A 19,997-nucleotide genomic window follows, 5' to 3' on the forward strand; every position below is an offset into this window, starting at 1 on the left:
TGTGGGCTGGGGGTGTGTGTGTTTTGTTTTTACTCTCTTCTTCCCCTGCTCCCTTTCACATTTTCTAAATTTGCAGCTAAAAGGAGGCTGGCTTTCTTATGCAATTCTGTAAGATCTACTTGGCTCCTGCAGGAATAAAACTGGTAGCACATTTGCAAAGCTAAGCAGTGTTGGGTATGGTTTGAAATTGGATGGGGAACGAGTTGAGATTCCTGCATTGCAGGGGGTTGGACTAGATGACCCCTGGGAACCCTCCCAGCTCTACAATTCTGATTCCACTGACAGTGGTGTCCTCAGGGCAGAACATGGTGGGGCAGAAACCCAAGCCACTCCCACCCCCAGGGTAGGAGTAGGGGGGCCTCTCAATGGCCACACACCTACTGAAGCCAGTGAAAAGTCCAGCGCCCGCCTCCCCTGTAAAGACCCTCACAAGCGCAAGTCTAAAATGACAGCTGTCCCTCTGTTCTTTGAGTTCAGTGGGATTAAGACTCTCAGGTTAAGTGAGTTTGGGATGGCAGCCTGGGATTGCAAGATGAAGGGAATGATTGCAATGAGGAGGAAGCTGCAGAGATCGCAAAGTGGGTTCGGGGAGAGAGAGAGAGAGTAGTTTGGCGCTTTCCTTCTCTTTCCCCTTTCCTAACGTGTTTTTTTTTGGGGGGGGGGAGTCAATTTCGAGGAATTGTATGATTTTGCGTGCCGTCCCCCTTTCGTATACAGAAACGACTGCAACCAGGGAGGCTGCAGAAATGCTAAAGGCAAGACGGGTGTCGTGTGTGTGTGCGCGCGCTTGCCCTCCCCTATTTTTACTCTATTTCCCCAACCTGGGGGGGGGGGGCGACGACACCAATTACCACATTTCTTTCTTTTACCTCCCCCCCTCCCCCTTTTAACGCGGGTCCTCTTAACCTTTCCTCCCCTCCCCTCCTTGGGGAGTTGGTAAGGTCAGCGAGAGAGCGAGAGCCCGTCAGGTTTGTTGGAGGGGAGTTGAATTGTGTGTCGTGGGGGCGGGGGGGCGGGTTGGAGAGAGAGAGGGGGAGTGCGTGCGTGCGAGTGGGAAGCAAGCGAGCGAGCGAGCGCGTGAGAGAGAGAAGCCGCCGGCTCGGGGCCTGCGCCGGGGAATGACGCGCAGCTGGCAGCCCTGCTCATGCGCGGCCGGCCGGGCGGTGCTTAAAGCCTGAGCCTGCTCGGGAGGTGGGGTGGGGTGGGTGGGGGGAGAAGAGGAGGAGGAGGAAAAAAAAAAAGAAGCGAGAGGGAGAATGAGAATGGGGCGGAATGCGAGCAGGAGAAGCTTGAGGGAGAGCAGGAGCAGCAGCAGCCGGCGCCGCGGCGCAGCAGCCTGAGAGAGAAAGGGAAGCGGGCGCGCGAGGGAAGGAGGAGAAGGAGGAGAAGGAGGAGAAGGAGGAGGAGGCGAGGCAGCGGAGAGGCAGGCGCAGCTTCTCCGGGTGACAAGGCAGGCAGGCGGGCAGGGCGGCTGCTGCTGGTGGCGGCGGCGGCGGAGGGAGAAGGAGGGTGGCCGGCTTCGGGAGGAGGGCAGGGCGGAGAGGCTCGCCGGCCGCGGGTGGGAAAGTTGGGGAAGGAGGGGAGCAGCCGGGCCCGGCTGCAGGAGGAGGAGGAGAAGGAGGAGGGGGCGGCGGCGGAGAGCTGAAGGGGGGCGGCGGCGGCGGCGGCAGGAGGATCATCAGCAGCAGCAGCAGCCGAAGAGGAGGAGGAGGAGGAGGCTGCGCCAGGGAATTTCTCTTCGCCTTCCTCGTGAGAAAGTTGCGGCGCGCGCGCCAGCGCGGGATCCGGAACCCTCTTGTTGCCATTTTCGTCTCTCGGCAGGATTCGAACCCGGGGCGGGGCGCTGCTTGCCCCGGGGCGGGAGGGAGTTAAAAAAAAAGAGAGGGGGGAGGAGAAGGGGGGAGGGTTCGTCGCGGAGGAGCAGCCGCCGCCACCACCACCACCGCTGCTTCTGTTTCTTCGCATCGGCTCTGCTGGTGTCCTGGATTTATTATTTTCCTTTTCCCAAGCCTGGATTCGACCTCCTGGATTTGTCTCTTGCGTTTCAGTTTTTTTGGGGGGGTGATTTTTATTATTATTATTTTATTATTATTATTGGACGGGGTGTGTGTGAGTGGGGGGGGGGAAGCTTGGCTCTTTCTCTCTTCCACCGGATCCGAACTGGAGATCAATCGCACTGTTAGGCTGCGTGGCTTGCCTCTCTTTAATTTTTAATTTTATTTTTTTGCAAGGGAGGGGGAAAAAGATTTGTCAAGGTCACTTCGTCTGGATTTACGTTTTTCTTTTCTTCTGGATCTCTTTTAATTCCCCCACCCCCTTCTTCCTTCTCTGCCCTCCATCGGATCACCCTTTCCTTTCCACAGAGGTCTGCTGGATTACATTTCTCTCTTCTAACCCCCCCCCCCCACCTCCCGCCCCCTTCCTTTGGATTTTATAAGCCTGAAGGAGAAGAGAGAGAAAAGAGAGAGACAGGCTGGATTATATTAGGGTGGTATTTTTAGAGAGAAAAGACCCACCACACTTCGATCTGAAATAAATTTTCGAGGTGTTTTTTTGTGTGTTTGTTTTTGCATCTTTGAAATGGATGGGAAAATCAGACAGAGCAGGAAATCTCGGTCCCAAAGGGACCGCGTGAGGCGAAGGGATCCAAATGGCAGGGACCGCCCGAATCAGAGCCCTTCCTCGGCATCCGAGAGAGAACACAGCCCGGGCAAGGAAAACACGAGCCAAAATTGCCCAAATCCTAAGAGCCAGGCTTCTGCAGCCAGGAACGCCAGACCTCCGAGGCGGAGGAGGCGAGAATCCAGCTCTCAGGAAGAGGATTTAATTGATGGATTTGCGATCGCCAGCTTCAGTACGATGGAAGCCTTGGAGGTAAGGATCAGAACGGGTTGCTCTCTTTTCATGGGCTTATGTTATAGGGATTTGGGTGGGGTGGGGGAGAGAGCGAGGGAAGAGCTTGGGGTGTATCTGTTGGGTTTGGCTGGATCCAGCCATCCACCCCTCCCCCTTTTTGCTTCCTTGTCAATATCAATTAACTTCTCGCACATGAGCGATGAATATTCAAGCCTGGAGGAATAAAGAGGCAAAAGGCGTTGTTGGATGTGGAAGCCTGTGCCTTGTTTGGGGTGTGTGCAGATGTGGTCCTAAGGTGCAGAGCCTCTGGCTGCATCCTGGGTGTACTTGTTGGGGCTGCTTCCCCTGAGTTGATGTGTAGGCCGAGGCATGTGGATAGCTCTTTTTGAGCTGATAAACCAACTTGAGTTGCTCAGAGCTGGTTTTCAATGTTTGTTTGGAATTCTAATTGGCTGGCGAGTCTACGGGGAGAAGCACAAAAAGTTCTCGGGTTTTTTGGGTCTTCTCCCTTTTGCATGTTGGAGGAAGGGTGTCACCAGGCGTGTTTCGAATTGCTTAAAATGTGTGTGCACTGCTGCCCAAGTAATTTTCTTTTTTGGAAATTGAAATCTCACGTATTTTTTGTTTGGTGTTGTCATTTCCCCCATATGTGTCTCTGGAGAATGTAAGAACCAAATAGTTAATGTTTTTGATTTCGTGGGGATGGGGAACAGTGGTGGAAGGGGAGATGTTCCGCGAGAGAATTATCATTTTGTTCCTGATTTCAAAAATTGTTTTTAAAGGCTTGCAGATATCAAATAGATTTCTCATTGCTGGTGAACTATATTTTCTTGGTGTTAATCAGTTGGCGAAAAAAATAATTGCATGTCGGACTTATTGTGAAAAACATTTGCTGTGCCAATACTGCTTGTTTTGTCTGAGTGAAGTTAGACAGCAGAGAAAATTTTAATGTGTTCAAGCTAGGGGATTTTGGGTGTCTCTTGGTGTTTTTTGTGTGTCCCTCTTGATGTGATGGGAAAGTCTGAGGCGCTAAGAGACTTTCTGGTAAGTGTGTTGTTACCCTGTTAAAGTTAGTCATTTTGTCCACTCTTAATATGCTTTTTAAAAAAATGTTGGCTGATATGTTTACTCACGTCGGGTACCTGACTAATTCACAGGAGTGAAGAGTTGGTTTGGATGTCGGCAGGCTTGCTGTTTATCTGTGAATATAACATGTTTGCTCCAAACTTTTTCAGCGATGCACTGTGAATATGTGTGGGAGTCCATGGGTTGCATCTTCCCATCAGAGTCTTCTGGCTACTGTCTCTCGTTCTCTGGAACAGGAGTTTCATTTATTGTAGCAAGTTTTACTTACTTGTGAGGCGTCTCAAAGGAAATGGATATCCTATCTGCTATGGCTTCAGACTCATTTAAGTGTTTCAATTTTTTTGTTTTTAAATCCTCGGCTTTTTGTTTGTTTGTTTGAAATCTGAAATTATTGGAGATTTAATGAATGCAGGAAAAGGCTATATAGTGAAGTTCATGCATGAGATTTTCTGGCAAAAGATGCTTCTTTGAAGAAGCAAGTTTCGTTGTACATCAGGTGGTCAAGACCTGGAGCCAAGACTTTTTTTTGGAGAACGCTTCAGTTTGCCTTTCCTTCTTATTGGTGGCCCCAGGCCTCATACCTACCTCTGTCACGTTTGCTTCCTTTTGCTATACCTGTTTTCTGCTAAAGTCTCTCACTTTTTCCTGGGCATTGTCATGAAACTTGTCAGGCGCTGAAGTTCAAAGCCAGTTGAGCCAATTAGTCTTCAGAATTGTCATTGACGAATAGACAAATCCGTTACCTCTTTGGGCAATGAAATATGTCTTGATGGTTGCTTCATTAAAACTTTTTTTTTTAATGGTATGTTACAGTGATGGTCAGTATCCTGCATCTGACAGAGGTAAGCCTCTGCTTGCTCCAGAGGAGAAACATACAAATGTAGAAGGAAACAATGGAAAATAGTTTCCATCTGTCAATCACGAATAGCTGGAATACTGGTGGCCTTGCTTGTGGGGGTGGGGGATGCAAAATCAGCTAGGGGAAAGATTCCCTCTAATGATTCTCTCAATGAAGTACAAGGAGGAAAGCCATAAAACAAGCTTCCAAAACTGCTTCTCCATATGGTCATCTGTAGATGCTAGGACCTAGGTAGCTCTTCCAGGTGACTGGATATGGAAGCTCTGGTGGTGGTTGAAAACTGAGATACTGTAGTTGGTTTTTCTTTCAAAATGGCTAATGCATGTAGATGAACTAGTACCATTTAGGCCTTTCTAGCAAGACTGTCATAAGGTAGTGACCTAGATAAAACACCCCACTGTAAAGACAAGTAGCTACATGATTCCTTTTTAGTATGATGGAGGGGCTTTGGATTGGGAAGGACAAATTTTGGTGTCTGTACAAGCCACCTTATCTCTTGGGTGTTTAATTCTTGAATCCTTTCAGTCCACCTCTGTTCTCTCTGCTCATTCATCAGCCTTCCTTTAACCTGGAGCAATAGTGAACATCTTCATTTTGGGTGAAGTCTTATTTCATTTAAGACATTCCTTCCTGGTGGACTGTATTGAGGGCTACTAATTGGTCTCTGTTCAGTTTAAAGCAAGGCTGCCACATTGTATGCTTTCAGACTTGTCCTGGGACCAAAGGAATGTGTGGGGAGGTTCTGTAGCACCACACAAAGTACGTTAACTATTCATCCTGTGACTTTTGACTAGAGAGTGATGCTCTTGCAATTGGCAAGTAAAAGTTCCTACCCACACAGAATCATTTTGCCCAAAGACATAATCCCTTGGTGACAGTTTCTCTATGTAGATGCTGCTTCTGTGTAGTGTTTCAATGTTGTTGTTTGTTTGTTTAGCCGTGTCTGACTCTTCGTGACCCCATGGACCAGAGCATGCCAGACACTCCTGTCTTCCACTGCCTCCCGCAGTTTGGTCAGACTCACGTTGGTAGCTTCTATAACATTGTCCAACCATCTCGTCCTCTGTCATCCCCTTCTCCTTGTGCCCTCCATCTTTCCCAGCATCAGGGTCTTTCCCAGGGAGTCTTCTCATAAGGTGGCCAAAGTATTGGAGCCTCAGCTTCAGGATCTGTCCTTCCAGTGAGCACTCAAGGCGGATTTCCTTCAGAATGGATTGGTTTGATCTTCTTGCAGTCCATGGGACTCTCAACGTTAGGATGGTTATTTATCCCCATTTTAAAGATGAGAGCACTGACTCTTACAGAGCAGTTTGAGTAAAGATGTCCAGCTGAGTTCAAAGGTCGAAGTTGTGCTAGTCATTCAGCTAATGGCTTTAAATGTTATCATGTTCTAGCACACTTAGTCTGCTTCACTTACATGCAGACACACACTTCTGCTGTGGTTATGGGTTCCAACTGGGGCTGGGCAGATGCAGGTTCAAATCTCCCCATGGCCATTTATTTGTGTATTTAACTGGCTTACTTCCTGCCATGGAATTCAAGTTGATATATGTCGATGTTCCCAGATAGGTGCCCTTCCAAGCGCAACCTAGACTTAGATCTGCCTAGTTTTTAGCATCATGTGCCCTCATTCCGTTCCCTGGATCCACAGGGTGAGCTTGGACCCAGTCACTCTTTCTCAGCCTACGCTACCTTGCAAGGTTGTGAAGATAAAATTGTGTGGTTCCCTGACATCTTTGGTGGAATAGTGGGATAAAAACGCAAGGAATATAACCTCCTTGCCTTAAAGGCTGCCTTACAATGTATGAATCAACCCAGGTACCTCCTTTGTGTGTTCTCTCCAAAATGAGGTGTGGAGGGTGTCAACCCAGTCTGTTGGGCAGGATACAAATAATAAAGTTGTTGTTATTATTAACACGAGAGTGGGCTTCTTCAGCAGTGGCTCCCCCATTTGCAATCTCCATTTCTGGTTGGGGATCAGACAGCAACATTCCCATTTACCCTGGCTCATTGGTTTTTAATCGGGAGTGGAGATCGATATGTCGGCAGCCCTTATTGTGCTCAACCTTTGGGTTGTATGGGCTCTTGTCCCTTTTAAACACATTCTCAGCTGAGCATTTTAGTCTTTGTTTGTTGCTTTTTAAAAATAGTAATCTGATTTTAATGCCTTGGTTCTGTTTTTACTGTGCAAGTAGTCTTAGGCACGCTTGAATGCAAAAACGTGACTGAGGGATATCATTAATAATAATAAGAAATAAGAAATATTCGCTAGGTATGATAAGCATGGACACATTTCCCTGCACCGTGGCAGAAAGGCTTAGTCGGTCCTGGGTTGTGCAGAAACTGGGAAATTTGTGTGGGCAAGTAGCCTGGTGAGGAAGTGACCCTCTGAAACCAGACCACAGCAGCTTTGTGCACTGTGTATCAACATTCAAGAGAGCACCTTCACTTGCAGCATCTTGGGTTTTTAATTGGCTCATCAGAATAAATAGGATAAGCAGAATTCACTTGTTTCCTTTCATGTGTTGAGCGGGGGAAGAGTGCCTGCAGTACTCAAGGTGCTTTCAGAAGCCAAAGTGGCAATCTGTGTTTGTGTAAGATGTGCGTAGGTTTTCTTCTTCTTTTTTAAATTCCAGTAACAAAGCAAAGCAAAAATCACCAGGGACACACCAGTGGGTTTTTCCTTACCAAGGAGCAATTGGTGCATCTGAGTGTGGGACTTGCCAGCCAGGCTTCTGATGTTAACATTAGTAAAGGGGATTACCAAGATAAAAATCTCTTAAGCTAACATATGCCCAATTTACGTCATAGTCCACAATTTTGTTTCTTAAAAAAAGAGAGAGACTTGGTGGGGCTCATATTGACAATGTAGAGATGCTTTCCTGCTATCCCTTTAAAAAAAAAAAGTTAGCCACGTTTCTCTGTTGCAGCAATAAGTAAGCCTTGTTCCGCCTTAGAGATTAGCAAATTTATTGCATTCACATTATGGGCCACTTTATATAGGATGCATTATTTATTTTGGTGTGCAGGTCAAAATATGTACATACACAAAAGTTTAGACTCCAAAGAAAGTTGAGAAATGGGCCACTGTGTTTGTGAGGGGGAAGAAGAATCATAGTCCACTTATCCTGCTTTGTGTGGGGGAAGGTTCCCGTTTCAGTCCTTGGCACCTCCAGCTAAAGTGTCTACAGTCTGCTTGTGATTGAAACCACCTCTCATCCCCTGCCTGGGACCCATGGAGAGCTGCTGCTGGCCAGAGTTGACAACACTCGCCTAAGTGGATAAAAACCCTCCCTTGGTATAATAAGGCAATTTCCTAAACTCTTGATAATGAATACTTGTAGACATAGCAGAAAAGATGGAGACCTGCTGAAATCTCCAGTGCTCCTTTTTAAGTGGGTCTTCCCCATGTTCGTGAGTTCGTGTCATAATTTTCTTTGGCAACTAAGCTTGAATGGCTGTTCACATGGCAGTCTTACGTGCTGTGTTCTAATCTTGTTGCTGTGCACCACTTTTTAAAAGTTTGCTTTATAAGAACCAGCGATTAGGAAAACGGAGGAGCTGTATGGCTTGGGTTTCCCCCCTGTAAGTTCTAAATTGCTCTGTATGTGTGTGTTGAGATGGATATTTGTGGTGCTGGAAGGATGGAAGGTACGTTTTGGTTTTATCTCCGGTACGTATTGGGAATTTCCCTTGTCTCTTCAAAGTTACCACAGTAACCTTTAATGTTCTTGAAAGTACAGTGTTGCGTGCATTCCTTTTCACACAGCTGTTCACCCTAGCAGATTTGAGAAATCCAGAGTCTTATAATTTTCTCAGGCTTCCTTGGGAGTTTACAGTATTTATCCTTCCCTCCCGGTGCTTTCAACCAACACAGGTTGACTGGACAATTAGGAACCAGCGCTCAAAATGTAATCTTAAGTCTTTGGTTTACTACATTGCGACACAGTTCATCCCACTCGGAGACTGCAGCCTTAAAACCTTTAATTTGTGTAAGGTCCTGGCAATTTGCCCGTGCATGTGTGTATGCTAAGACAACTGCTCAGCATACAAGTAATTGGGGAGAGGGGGCCATTATAGAGACACATACATACCTGCAAAGGAGTTTTGAGTAAATGGAGTTTCATGCAGCTAACTTTAACTGGCTTCTGCACACCTGTGTCGAAGAACTGCCTACCTGACATTCATCGGTGATAATCTCTTATAAGAGATGGGAATGGCAAGAGCTGAACTTGTTCTTTCTAAATATATGTTCCTCACACCATGAAAGTAATTATCCTCCCAAATAACAGTGATCATGTCAGAGCTGGTTGGACAAAGTGCAGTTTTATAGTGTTTGGTGCCTTGGGAAAAAGCTATCCTCTGGGATTTCCACTTTGCAGGGAAGTTTCTAGGCACTGGGACTAAGAAACATGTCAAAAATTGAGAGAGAGAGCTTGCTTGCAGAGTCTGTGGGAAAGGAATTAAATTATAGAGGGAAAACTTGCAGAAAGGAACAGTTAACGGCAGTGGGAGGAGTGAACACTGAGAATTTGCTCCAGGGACTTGCTTTTAAATGAAAAAGTAGCCTCCTGGGTTATGTGTAAACTTAAGTTGCCATTTTGAATTGCTGCATTTGAATGACTAGCGATAGGGTTCTGTGCACCTTAACTAGATCGTATGCCAGTTTGCCTTGGGGGCAACATCTTCAACATCTGTATCAGAGATTACCAGGTGAGTGTTCGTATGTAAAATAGATTTAAGAGCTAAAAAACGATTCAGGCAGTACATTTTTGGTACTGCTTTTGGTGATAAGACTTCCTCTAGCTTTACAACAGAATCCACCAGGCTACATGGCATACGCTTAGCAGGAATACAAAGTTTTCCACCATGACAGCAAGACGGACCTCTTCCTGAATTATTGCAACTGGCCTGGCACAGCCATTCTCATAACTTAGACTGGGTGCAATCATGGCGGTTCTGCCTCTCCCCTCCAAAAGTGTAAAAATAGCACTAAAAAAAGGAAGCTTGTCAGAATAATTAATTGGATGTTGGAAGGGAAAGCAGTAAGTAGGGAGCTGTGGAACTGGTATAGCTTTGTACAGTGGTCTCTTGCAGTCAACTCAGCACATTTTAACAAAGCTCTGGGTTGTTTTTGTTACAATTAAGTCGGGGAGAGGGTGTGTGTGTGTGCCTGCCTTGTGATTTGGCCACAGGCTCTTGTGCAAACAGCTTTCTCCTTCTGACCGAGTGTTTTTCATCTCCTCTGCTTTGGGTGACCATGTTGTCTGTAGGATCAGCACGGTGGTCTCTTCATACAGCCAGGGTGTTTGGCAGAAATGACCACCACGTAAATTAAAAATAAAAAATGGAACAGGTCACCAGGGTGCCTGCAATACTGTGGCCTATGATTTGAGGCAGGGCTGGCCAGCTGTCTCATGCAGCAGTGGTTTCCAGTGAGATATCAGAAGAATCCTGGGAGATGTTGCCAGCGCTGCTTCGCAGGCACCACCATGCAACCCAGGTAAGGGAGACTTTGGTAGCAGGGCAGCGCAGCCGTTTCTCGTTTAGTCTTGGGTGACAAAACGAGACCCGCTGCCCCTGATTTGGGGAGGCTGTGTGGGGGAGAGCCCCAAGAGTCAGAAATACTTTTCTCTTCCAGCTTGTAGCTAAGGTGCCCAAGATACAGACCTGGGAAATAGAATAGGAAAGAAAAACAACCATGGAAGAAGCATTGCCCATTGGAGATAAGGAAGCCCCCCCCCACTCCTAGTTTTATCTTCACAAAAAACCTGCAAAATTTAGCAGAGAGAAGGGGCAAGCATCATGAAGGTTATATGATCATGGGGGCTTCTCCAGTCCTCATTCAGCGCTTTAATCCAGGGTTGGCTAACCCATGAGCCATATCTCCTTGCAAGAAATTTAGTGTGGGCCACAAGACACCCTTATATTTGTGTTTGTGTGTGTGACACTGAACAGTCACCCCCCCCCCTCGGAGTTGAACTTGAGTCAGTGAAGCCCTCAGTCCAGAAGAGATTAGCTACCTCAGCTCTGATGCTACTCACTGCTACTGAATTTGATTTGGAGGGAAGTCTTACAATAATTTTCAAGGTAAATTTGCTGCTCCTTCAGTAGCACATGCTGTTGCTGCTGCTGGCTAAACTGGTGTTTGTTGGGCCTCAGTAAAGTGCCTAAATTACAAACGGAATGCCTATTCTATTTTCCTAACCTCTGTGAGCCACTGGGCAAGCATACTCCTTGACTGGAAGATGCATGGAATGATTACATTAACTCAGAGATGCAGTGGGTGTCCTCCTTGCTGCATGCGGATGCTGGTTTCAATATGGCATTTATTCATGGCTTATAGTCTGCTAGCAGTTTTCTCATGGCACACAGTTTAGAACTTACCAGACTCTAAACTCTTCTGCAGATTAGCTTCAGTAAGCAAACCAGGTTGCTATGGCTAGCAGCGTTATCCGCATTGTGGCTCCCCCCCAGAGATTTCTGGGAGCTGTAGTTTGTTAAGGGTGCTCAGAGTTGTTAGGAGACCCCTATTGCTACCAGAAAACTTCCAGAGTTCTAACGGTATTCAGAGTGCTTTGATAGTCAGTCCCTCTCTCTGCCCAGGGACACCTGGAATTTTAGCTGTTGGTGAGGGGAATTGGTGTCTTCTGACAGCTCTGAGCTCCTTCAACAGGCTACAGTTCCCATAATTTTGCGGAGAAAGCCACATTTGCTTAAAGTGGTACAATATTGCTGTGAATGCAGATTGCAGATGGGGCCTGAGGGTGCCTGGGATTCAATTCAGTGCCAGTGCTAAGTATCACACTACTTAATCTAGAAGCCTGTCCTGTTTTTTGTTTTTTTTTATGGCAGTGAACCTGCATGAGCCCAGTTCTAAGGCCCTTTTGTTTATTTCTTCAACTTCGTTAGAGTTCGATTACCTTGTGCTTCACTTCCCAAAGAAGAGAAGCTGCTTGGGAAAAAAAAATAGAAATGTGCTCTTGGAGAGCAGAATTTCACCCAGTTTTAATGGCAAACCCATTGGGTAGGGCGGCATAGGCCTGTAGGTTTTTAAAAAAATATGTATCCTTCTCTCAAGGTGACCTCCAAAGCAGCATGTGCTTTCTCTGTTCTCTTTGGATGTTTGCAGAACCTGTGATCTGTTGAAGCTGCCTCATACCAAGTCCATCTAGCTCAGTATTGACTAAATTTGACTGGCAGTGGCTGCTGTAATCCAGCATCATCTGGAGGGCAGTTGGTTGGCCAGTCTTGCCCTCTGTGCCCTTCCCAGCGCTCTCTGCTGATGCCCGGAATTGCCCCTGGTATCTTCTGCATGCAAAATGCATGTTCTAGTCCTTGGGGGGCCAGTGGTAACATGGCAACCTGGGAAGCTTTGTGTCACTGGGTTTCAGTTTTCATGGAAATATTTCCGTGCACGTTTCAGGCATTCTTCTGTGGCTCTGCTCCTATCTGCTAAGCCAGCTGATCTAGTATTGCCACCCACAATTGATTGCTGCTGTTTGCAGTCTCCTCTCAGCTCCGCTGGGCATAAGATGTTGGAGCAGAGCCTGACCCCAGACCTTTGCAGCAAGCAGCTTCTAAAGGGGGCACAGTGTTCTAAATTAGCCAGGCGCCAGTCGCATTTTGCACCTGGCTATCCGCTACTTGCGACCAAGTGAAGGTGCATGGGGGCCAGGAAGGTGCCTGGCATCTCCACTATCTGGAGGTGCATGCCTGGGAATCATTGGATCTGAACTGTTTTCTCACACAAACAACCCATCCTGTCAAATTCTATCTGTTGTATTTTATCTGCACAATCGAAACGAATTTCAGGAACCAAAATGCTTTTTTCTGTGCAGCAGGAGCGGTGAGCAACCTTATAGTTAATTGTCGTAGCTTGCCTTCATTTACCCCGCCTCACTGCTCTGTTCAGTTGTGAAGAATATTCTTGCATTATGAATGGTCCATGTCACCTTTAAGAAAAAGAAGTCTGAATAGGCCAATATAAATGTGGACTGTCCCTAGATCAAGTGACTTTTCTACTTTAAGTTCTCAAAGCTCTCAAACTAGTCCAACGTTGTCATCTGAGCTAGCCAGATGTTTAACTGATAATCACAGCTAATCCATCATTTGAAAACTCAGACCTTAGAGCAGTCTTGCCCCAAGATGGCAACTACGTATTCTGTTTTGGTGACTGTAACCTTGGTTTAAGGAGGCATTTGGCACACCGAAGGTGGGCAACCCCTTGCTAATACAAGGCTTAAGCTTAGTGGTAGAACATCTGGTTCACATGCTTGATGGTGCAATATTCATTCCTCGCCTTCTCCAGCTAGGGCTGGGGAGTGAGGCATTGCCTGAAACCCTAGAGAGTCTCTTGTCAGTCAGGGTAGGTGCACCCCATGACTTTGTCTAAGACAACTTCCTGAGCTGACTGGCAGGACTAGCTGCTGGACCACTGTAAGTCCCAGTGGTGGAATATGGGCTTAGTGCAAATCTAATTATGCAGGGAGTTCATAATGAGTAAGGATCAAGGCCGGCTGCCAGTATTGGGAATCTATATCTCATCAGCAAGACCTCCTCTTACAGCCTGAGCACAGCAAATATCAATGGACATTGTTACATGAGAGTGAGCCATTGAACAGTAGTCATTTATTTTTTTTAACGTTGTAATGAAGTGTAACTGTTCCATAGCGAAGAGCCTCTGCGTTACACAGATAATGCTAGTTGCAGGGCACTGTCAAGATGTATGTTAATTGCTACTTACCTTATAGCTAGAAGGGGAGGTTGCCAGTGATCCGAGCACTGCCTTTATTCCATTCCTTGAAACATGTGCATCACCTTGGAAAACTCCTGATGCTGTCACACACTCCTTTCTAGCTTCCCATCATGGCAAGCAAGAAGCATTGTCAGGAGTTAAGTGAAACATTCCAGCCATGCAAAAACAGTTGTGGGTGGTGTTGCAAAGAAAGTCCAGTAAGAGTCCACAGAGCCAAAAAGGCCTAGAGGGACACATTTGACCCCTGGGATTGATGTTCCCTATCCCAGCTCAAAGGATGCTTTCTCCCATCTTTGAGTGCCTTCAGGATTTTAAAAATTCAACCACCCAAAGCAATTGCATGTGAAAGGTTGGTCGGTTTAGTGATGCTTATTGGAAGATACCACACTGAAGACTCCATCAGCCTGCTTCCAATACCTGTCACACTCATAACATGATCAAGGAATGGAGCCCATGTTGGGGCTATACAGGTGCCATGAGGTCCTAGTGAGGTTTACATGTGCACCTCTTCCCTTCCTGCCTTGGTGTGGGAGGTAAAGAACTTGAACATGGCCTTGTGGGCACTGCTGAAAGTAATACCTGCCAAGTCTCCCGCTGAAAAATGCGGGATCAGCAGCGGCGTAGAAGCAACTTCCGGGGCCGCTCTTCCCATGTGTGGGCACCGGAAATCGGGCAGAGTGGCCCCGGAAGTCGCTTCTACGCATGCCCAGCAACCAAGATGGCCGCCGGGCATGCATAGAAGCGACTTCCGGTGCCACTCTGCCCGATTTCCAGTGCCCACACATGGGAAGAGCGGCACCCAAAATGGAGGCTCCCTGGCAGGTAGGAAATCCGGGGGATATCCGGGATTTTTCTCCATTCGGGAGAACAGCGGGAAACGGATTAAAATCCGGGGGTTTCCCATGAAAAGCGGGATACTTGGCAGCTACGTTGAAAGTGCCGGTGAACATTACCCCATCTTACCAGCGACACTCAGTGGCTTGGTCCTTACTGACAGGTAATCTGTAGGTGCTATGGTATGTGTACGATGAAAGGGTACAAGAGCCCTGGTGGATCTGATGGAAGACTTCTCTATTCGAGCATCTTGTCTCCAATGGTGGCCAATCAGATGCCTATGGGAAGTCACAACGGCAATTAGTCTGGTGGTGTTCCCTAGCAACTAAGTTTCAGAATCTCTGATACTGGAGGTAGGGTAAAGTTGTCATGACCTGTAGCGACTGATAGCTTTGTCATTCCCCATGAATTCCTATAATCTCCTCTGTAAGGACAACCAGGATTGCGACCCTCACATCGTGTGGCTCCAGATTCCATATTTTGATAACCGCGTGCTTTGTCTGCAAGAATACATGAATGTGTGCACCCTGTTCTCCAAAATGACGGGCGTTTTTGCTAGTTAATTTTTATAAGTCCTCGTTTGTTCTACTGACTGGCTGCTGAAAACTTGATGAGTCTTCCCGGTGTACTACTAAAGAGATATAATTGCGATAATGGCCCCTGCTGAATACTGCAGTATATTGTGGCTTGTTCAGAGAAGCCTACGGGGAAAAAAGGATAAAGTTGGCTCAGTTTTAAATTCAGTCACTTTAACTATTCATAATTAGGATGGTGAAGAATCTGCTCCTGAGTTTTGCTTAGTATTCTTGGCTGTGCTTGCCCAGTTGTGTGCACACTTCAGAGAGAGAGACTTCCATTGGCAACTGGACTGGAAGCAAGTAACAGTTGCTTCCTAGGGAGAGGATTGCCAAGTCTTCTTTGGAGGTTGCACTGATATGTAGATTCATGGAGTAGTGTGGGCTAATAAATTTGGAGGGGACATAAGACCATAGCATAGGAATATAGCAAGCTGCCATTGGTCTATCTAGCTCAATATTTGTCTACATTGACTGTGCTTCTCCTGTTCTTCTCTTCTCTTTTCAGTGTACCAGTGTAGGCCAGTGTTTCCTTGGTTCTCCAGCTCTTTTTGAACTACAATTCCCACCATCCATGGCCACTGGTCCTGCTAGCTAGGGGAGTTGTAGTCCAGAAGCAGCTGGAGACCCAAGTTTGGGGAACACTGGTTTAGGCTGTCTGGGACTGCTTCATGACTTTATAAGAGATAAAAATGCAGCGTTCAGGACTTTCTGGTTTAGGCAAAAGGAGAGTAAGAGGTGATGTGAGACAAGTTCCTAAAATTATACATGACCTGGAGAAAGGTGGATGGAAGTTTTTCTCACTCCCAACATGAGAACTTGGCAGACACCCAATGAATCTGCAGGTTGGAAGATTCAAGGCAGATTAAAGAAAGGACTTCTTTACACAGTGCATAGTTAAAACTATGGAACTCACTCCCATAGAAAGCAGTGGTGGCCACCAACTTGGATGGCTCCAAAAGAGGATTAGACCAATTCATGGAGGAAAGGGCTGCCTGTGGCTGTGAGCCAATGGTTCCTGCAGGGATCTGGTTGTCTGGCCATTGTGAGAACAGGATGCTGCACTGCATAGGCCAGGCGTTGGCAACCTTTTCTTCCCGTGGGCCAGAGGATTCCCATGGACTATCGTCCGTGGGCCAGACATGGGCCGCACAAGCGCAGAAGCGATTTCCAGTGGTGCTGCGGACATTTTGGAAATGGGCAGCACAGCACCAGAAATTGCTTCTGCGTATGCCCGCGGCTTCGCAGAAGCAATTTCCGGCGTTGCTCGGCGAATTCCCGCACTGCGCTAGTTTACCGCAGCGCGGGGGGGACTTGCCCAGTGGGCGGCTCAGTTCTGTGGGCCGGATAAATGTCCTCCATGGGCCATATCTGGCCCATGGGCCGGAGGTTGCCGATGCCTGGCATAGGCCGTTTGCCTGATCCAACATGCTGCTCTGAATGTCCTTAGATCTTACCCATTTTATGTACTGCCCTATGCACTACATGTAAGTTGACAAGTAACAACATCCTGTAAGCAGCGTTCAAAATTCACCAGGTGCCAGGCACATTTTGCACGTGGGTATCAGCCAATTGCAACCAAGTGAAGATGCCCAGATGCCAGGATGGTGCCTGAGTCTGCCTTACGTCTCTACCATGTGGAGGTGCATGCTTAGGGATCCTAGGATCTTGACTGTTTTCACACACTAACAACACATCCTGTATAATTCTGCCTGTTATATTTTATCTGCACAACCAAAATGAATTTCAGGAACCAAAAAGTCGTATTGGAAAATAAGACTTTAGAGCCGTCTGGTCCCCAAATGGCAACTAGGCATTCTGTTTTGGCGACTGTAACCCTGGTTTAAGGAGATTTGGCACCTGGTTTATATATCTGAGTTTCTAACATTGCCTGTAAGTGTACGTTGCTTACAGTATTGTATGGTTTTGGGTTTTTTTTAAAGGGCTAAAGTAGCAGGTGCTGGGAAAAGATTTTGGACCACTTTTGTGATGCCCCCAAACTACTATCAGTTGTTAACAATTCACTCTAATCTCCCGTGTTCCTTCATTAATAAACCTGTCCAAGGCAGCCTTCCCTTCTGTCATTCCCTGAAGGCAACCTCTTTCAAGTACTGGCCCTCAGTTTTAAGCAAGGATGATTGCATGCGTCTCTTGAATTCCTGCTGTCAGTCCACCCTGTTCCCATTTTGTACTGTGTCCCAATTGCAATAGTGCCAGACTTGGGCACAAATCTTAAGTCACTATAAATTAGATTTGAATGCCATTGGCAGTTGGGCAACTTTTTTAAAAAATCCCATTTCTGTTTCTTAGTTGTTGATTATTCTTTACCATGATCTTTAAGCAGTGTGCTTCCCTGTTTAATCTTCCAAAGGATCATGTTCAGGATTTGCTACATTGCTTGTGCTGTATTGTGTTGGTATATGTTTGTACATTCCTGGTGAGCAATGAAGTCTTATTTTAAGAGTTCCTTAACACGATAGGCACAGCCCATGCCTGTGTTCTGTGGTCAAACACCTGTTACCCCTTGATAATTGCATGTTAATGTTCCTAGTTTATCATAGCCTAATATATAAATGAGTTCTCAAATGGTTCTTGTAGTGCAGGCACGTCCAACAGGTAGATCGTGATCTACTGGTAGATCACTGGACGTCTGAGGTAGATCACTGGAAGATCACTGGCTTTTCTCCTCCCTAAAAAAAGCTATGCAATTTAGACCTGAACCCCTAAAAAATGGGCCTTCCTCTTCCCTAAAAGAAGCTCAACAACTTTGACCTGGAGCCCCCCAAAGGGGGTAGATCATTGCCGGTTTTTAACACTGAGAGTAGATCGCAGTCTCTTAGGAGTTGGCCACCCCTGTTGTAGTGGAACTGTTGTTTTGTTTCTTTTTGTAGCAGAACATGAGAACATTTTAGCAGTGCCTCCCTGCACAGAATGAGCCAGAACACTGGTTGACTGGGAACAGTCTATCTCTTGGGAGAACACCAGACCATTGTCTTAAACACAAACAAACAAACAAAATTCAGTGAGCAGACTTGCAATTCTCTCTCTGTCTCTGGCAAAGTTATTCTTTGTTATTGTTAAAATCAGACTTCTCTCCTGCATGTTTATAAAAGATCTAAATGCTATTTTTGCAACTGTGACCCAGCTTGCATGTAATGCTAAGCCACGGTTTCTCAAGCAAGTGTTTGAAGAGAAGGTCATGGCCATTGTACTTGTTCCCTGTCCTGCTGTTGCCACGCTACCCAGGGCTAAACTGTGGTTTGACTTGTGTTGCTTCAAACTCTGATTCATGGTTTGCCTTGGTCCAGACAAACTATGACCTGTGAATCAAGGTGTGGTTTTGGTTCACCATTCTCTATTTATAGCAGGAATGATAAATCTGTGGCTTTGCCAATATTAATATTGTTGGACTCCAGTTCCTATCAACTATAACCAGCATGGCCACTGGGCAAGGATGATTGGAATGACACAACGCTCCATTTTAAAGCTTCAAAACACAAGTTCAGCACCACTGCTTTCTCTCTCTCTGTGTGTGTTTTGAGGAGAGGAAGGAAGCATGCAAATTGCAGTGCACTTAAGCAGAGCTTTTTGAACGGTGTGGTTTACCAGGACTTGGTTTGAGACTATCAAATGGAGATGGGCTTGGCTAGAATAAAAGTTGCATTAGTGAGGTTGCAACTTTAATATAGCTTAGAACAGGGGTCAGCAAACTTTTTCAGCAGGGGGCCGGTCCACTATCCCTCAGACCTTGTGGGGGGCTGGACTATATTTTGAAAACGAAAAAAAGGGAACGAATTCCTATGCCCCACAAATAACCCAGAGATGCATTTTAAATAAAAGCACACATTCTACTCATGTAAAAACACCCTGATTCCCAGACAGTCCGTGGGCCGGATTTAGAAGGCAATTGGGGCAGATCCGGGCCATAGTTTGCCTTACCCATGGGTTAGAAGATTGGTAGGGATCGCAATGATTTCCAGAGATGCTGGCGGCGAAACAGGAATTTACGCCACCGTAAAATGCAATTCAGGGATCTGCTTTACATGCAGAACGTCTCAGTTTCTAGCATCTGAAGGTAGAGCTAGGAGAGATTCCCTGCCTGAAATCCTGTAGAGCTGTGGCAAGATGAGCTAGATGGACTAATGGTCTGATTCTGCATAAGCCAGCTTGTTACATTCCTACATGTAATGGTAGGGATTTCCAAAGGGTAGCTACCATCACACTAACGGTCCGCTTCTGACATTGTGCACAACTTCTTTATGGGAAGTTGGCCCCTGCATGTTTCCCTCTCCTGCAGGACAGTGATTGGCTGGGTATATAAGGGATGAGACTATCTTTTCAGGAATATTCCCACTTTTGCGCGCTGTGTGTGTGTGTGTACGCATGCATGGGAACAGAGTATTGCAGTCCTGCTTGCACAATAACTGCACATTTGAGTTGTGAACATTGATCCCATTGGGCTCATGCCCAGTGTTCTGTCCCAAAGCTGGAAGTCTCAAGAGCTTTACAGTGGTGCCTCGCTTAACGAATGCCCTGCTTAACGAAATTTCCGCTTAACGAAAGGATTTTTCGAGCGGAGGTTGCCTCGCTAGACGAATTTGTTTTATGGAAAATTCGTCCAGCGAATCTCGGTTTCGCATAGGAATGCATTGAAATTCAATTAATGTGTTCCTATGGGCAAAAAAAGATTCAATGCATTCCTATGGGATTCGCTAGACGAATTTTTCGTTATAAGAAAAGACCCGTGGAACGAATTAAATTCGTCTAGCGAGGCACCACTGTACTTTACTTAAAAAATATATAGACAACCTAGTGCCAATGTCGGCTCCTGAAAATAGAATTGTTATGGCCACTTCTACTGGGCCTTTTCTGATATGGAGACATGGTGGCCTCCCATCTCCTGATTTTTTAGAGGGCATAGAAGTTCCATTCTCACCCAGCTATTTGTTAAAGCTTGGGTAGTTCTATCTTTTCCTCCACCCTCCCCTTCTTATAAAAATGATGAGCTAAAATAAGACCCTTTACTTTC

The 19,997-nt window shown here is 46.3% G+C and overlaps 1 protein-coding gene across 23 annotated transcripts in view; it reads left to right on the forward strand.

The window, feature by feature from the left end:
• The first annotated feature begins 1,230 nt into the window (after positions 1-1,230).
• Positions 1,231-19,997, forward strand: part of FBRSL1 (fibrosin like 1) — a 791,192-nt gene continuing 772,425 nt past the window's right edge. For 10 of the 23 annotated variants that reach the window (XM_035097701.3, XM_060269609.2, XM_088659364.1 and 7 more), the window contains exon 1: positions 1,232-2,874. In XM_035097701.3, coding sequence (XP_034953592.3) covers positions 2,581-2,874 — 294 coding nt within the window. In that variant the 5' untranslated portion in view covers positions 1,232-2,580. Of the gene's footprint in view, positions 2,875-19,997 lie in introns of all 23 variants that reach the window. The other 13 variants (XM_060269604.2, XM_060269610.2, XM_060269606.2 and 10 more) reach the window with 2 other exon arrangements.

The sequence above is a fragment of the Zootoca vivipara genome, chromosome 16, assembly GCF_965207765.1.
Source record: "Zootoca vivipara chromosome 16, rZooViv2.hap1.1, whole genome shotgun sequence".
NCBI classification, from domain to species: domain Eukaryota; kingdom Metazoa; phylum Chordata; class Lepidosauria; order Squamata; family Lacertidae; genus Zootoca; species Zootoca vivipara.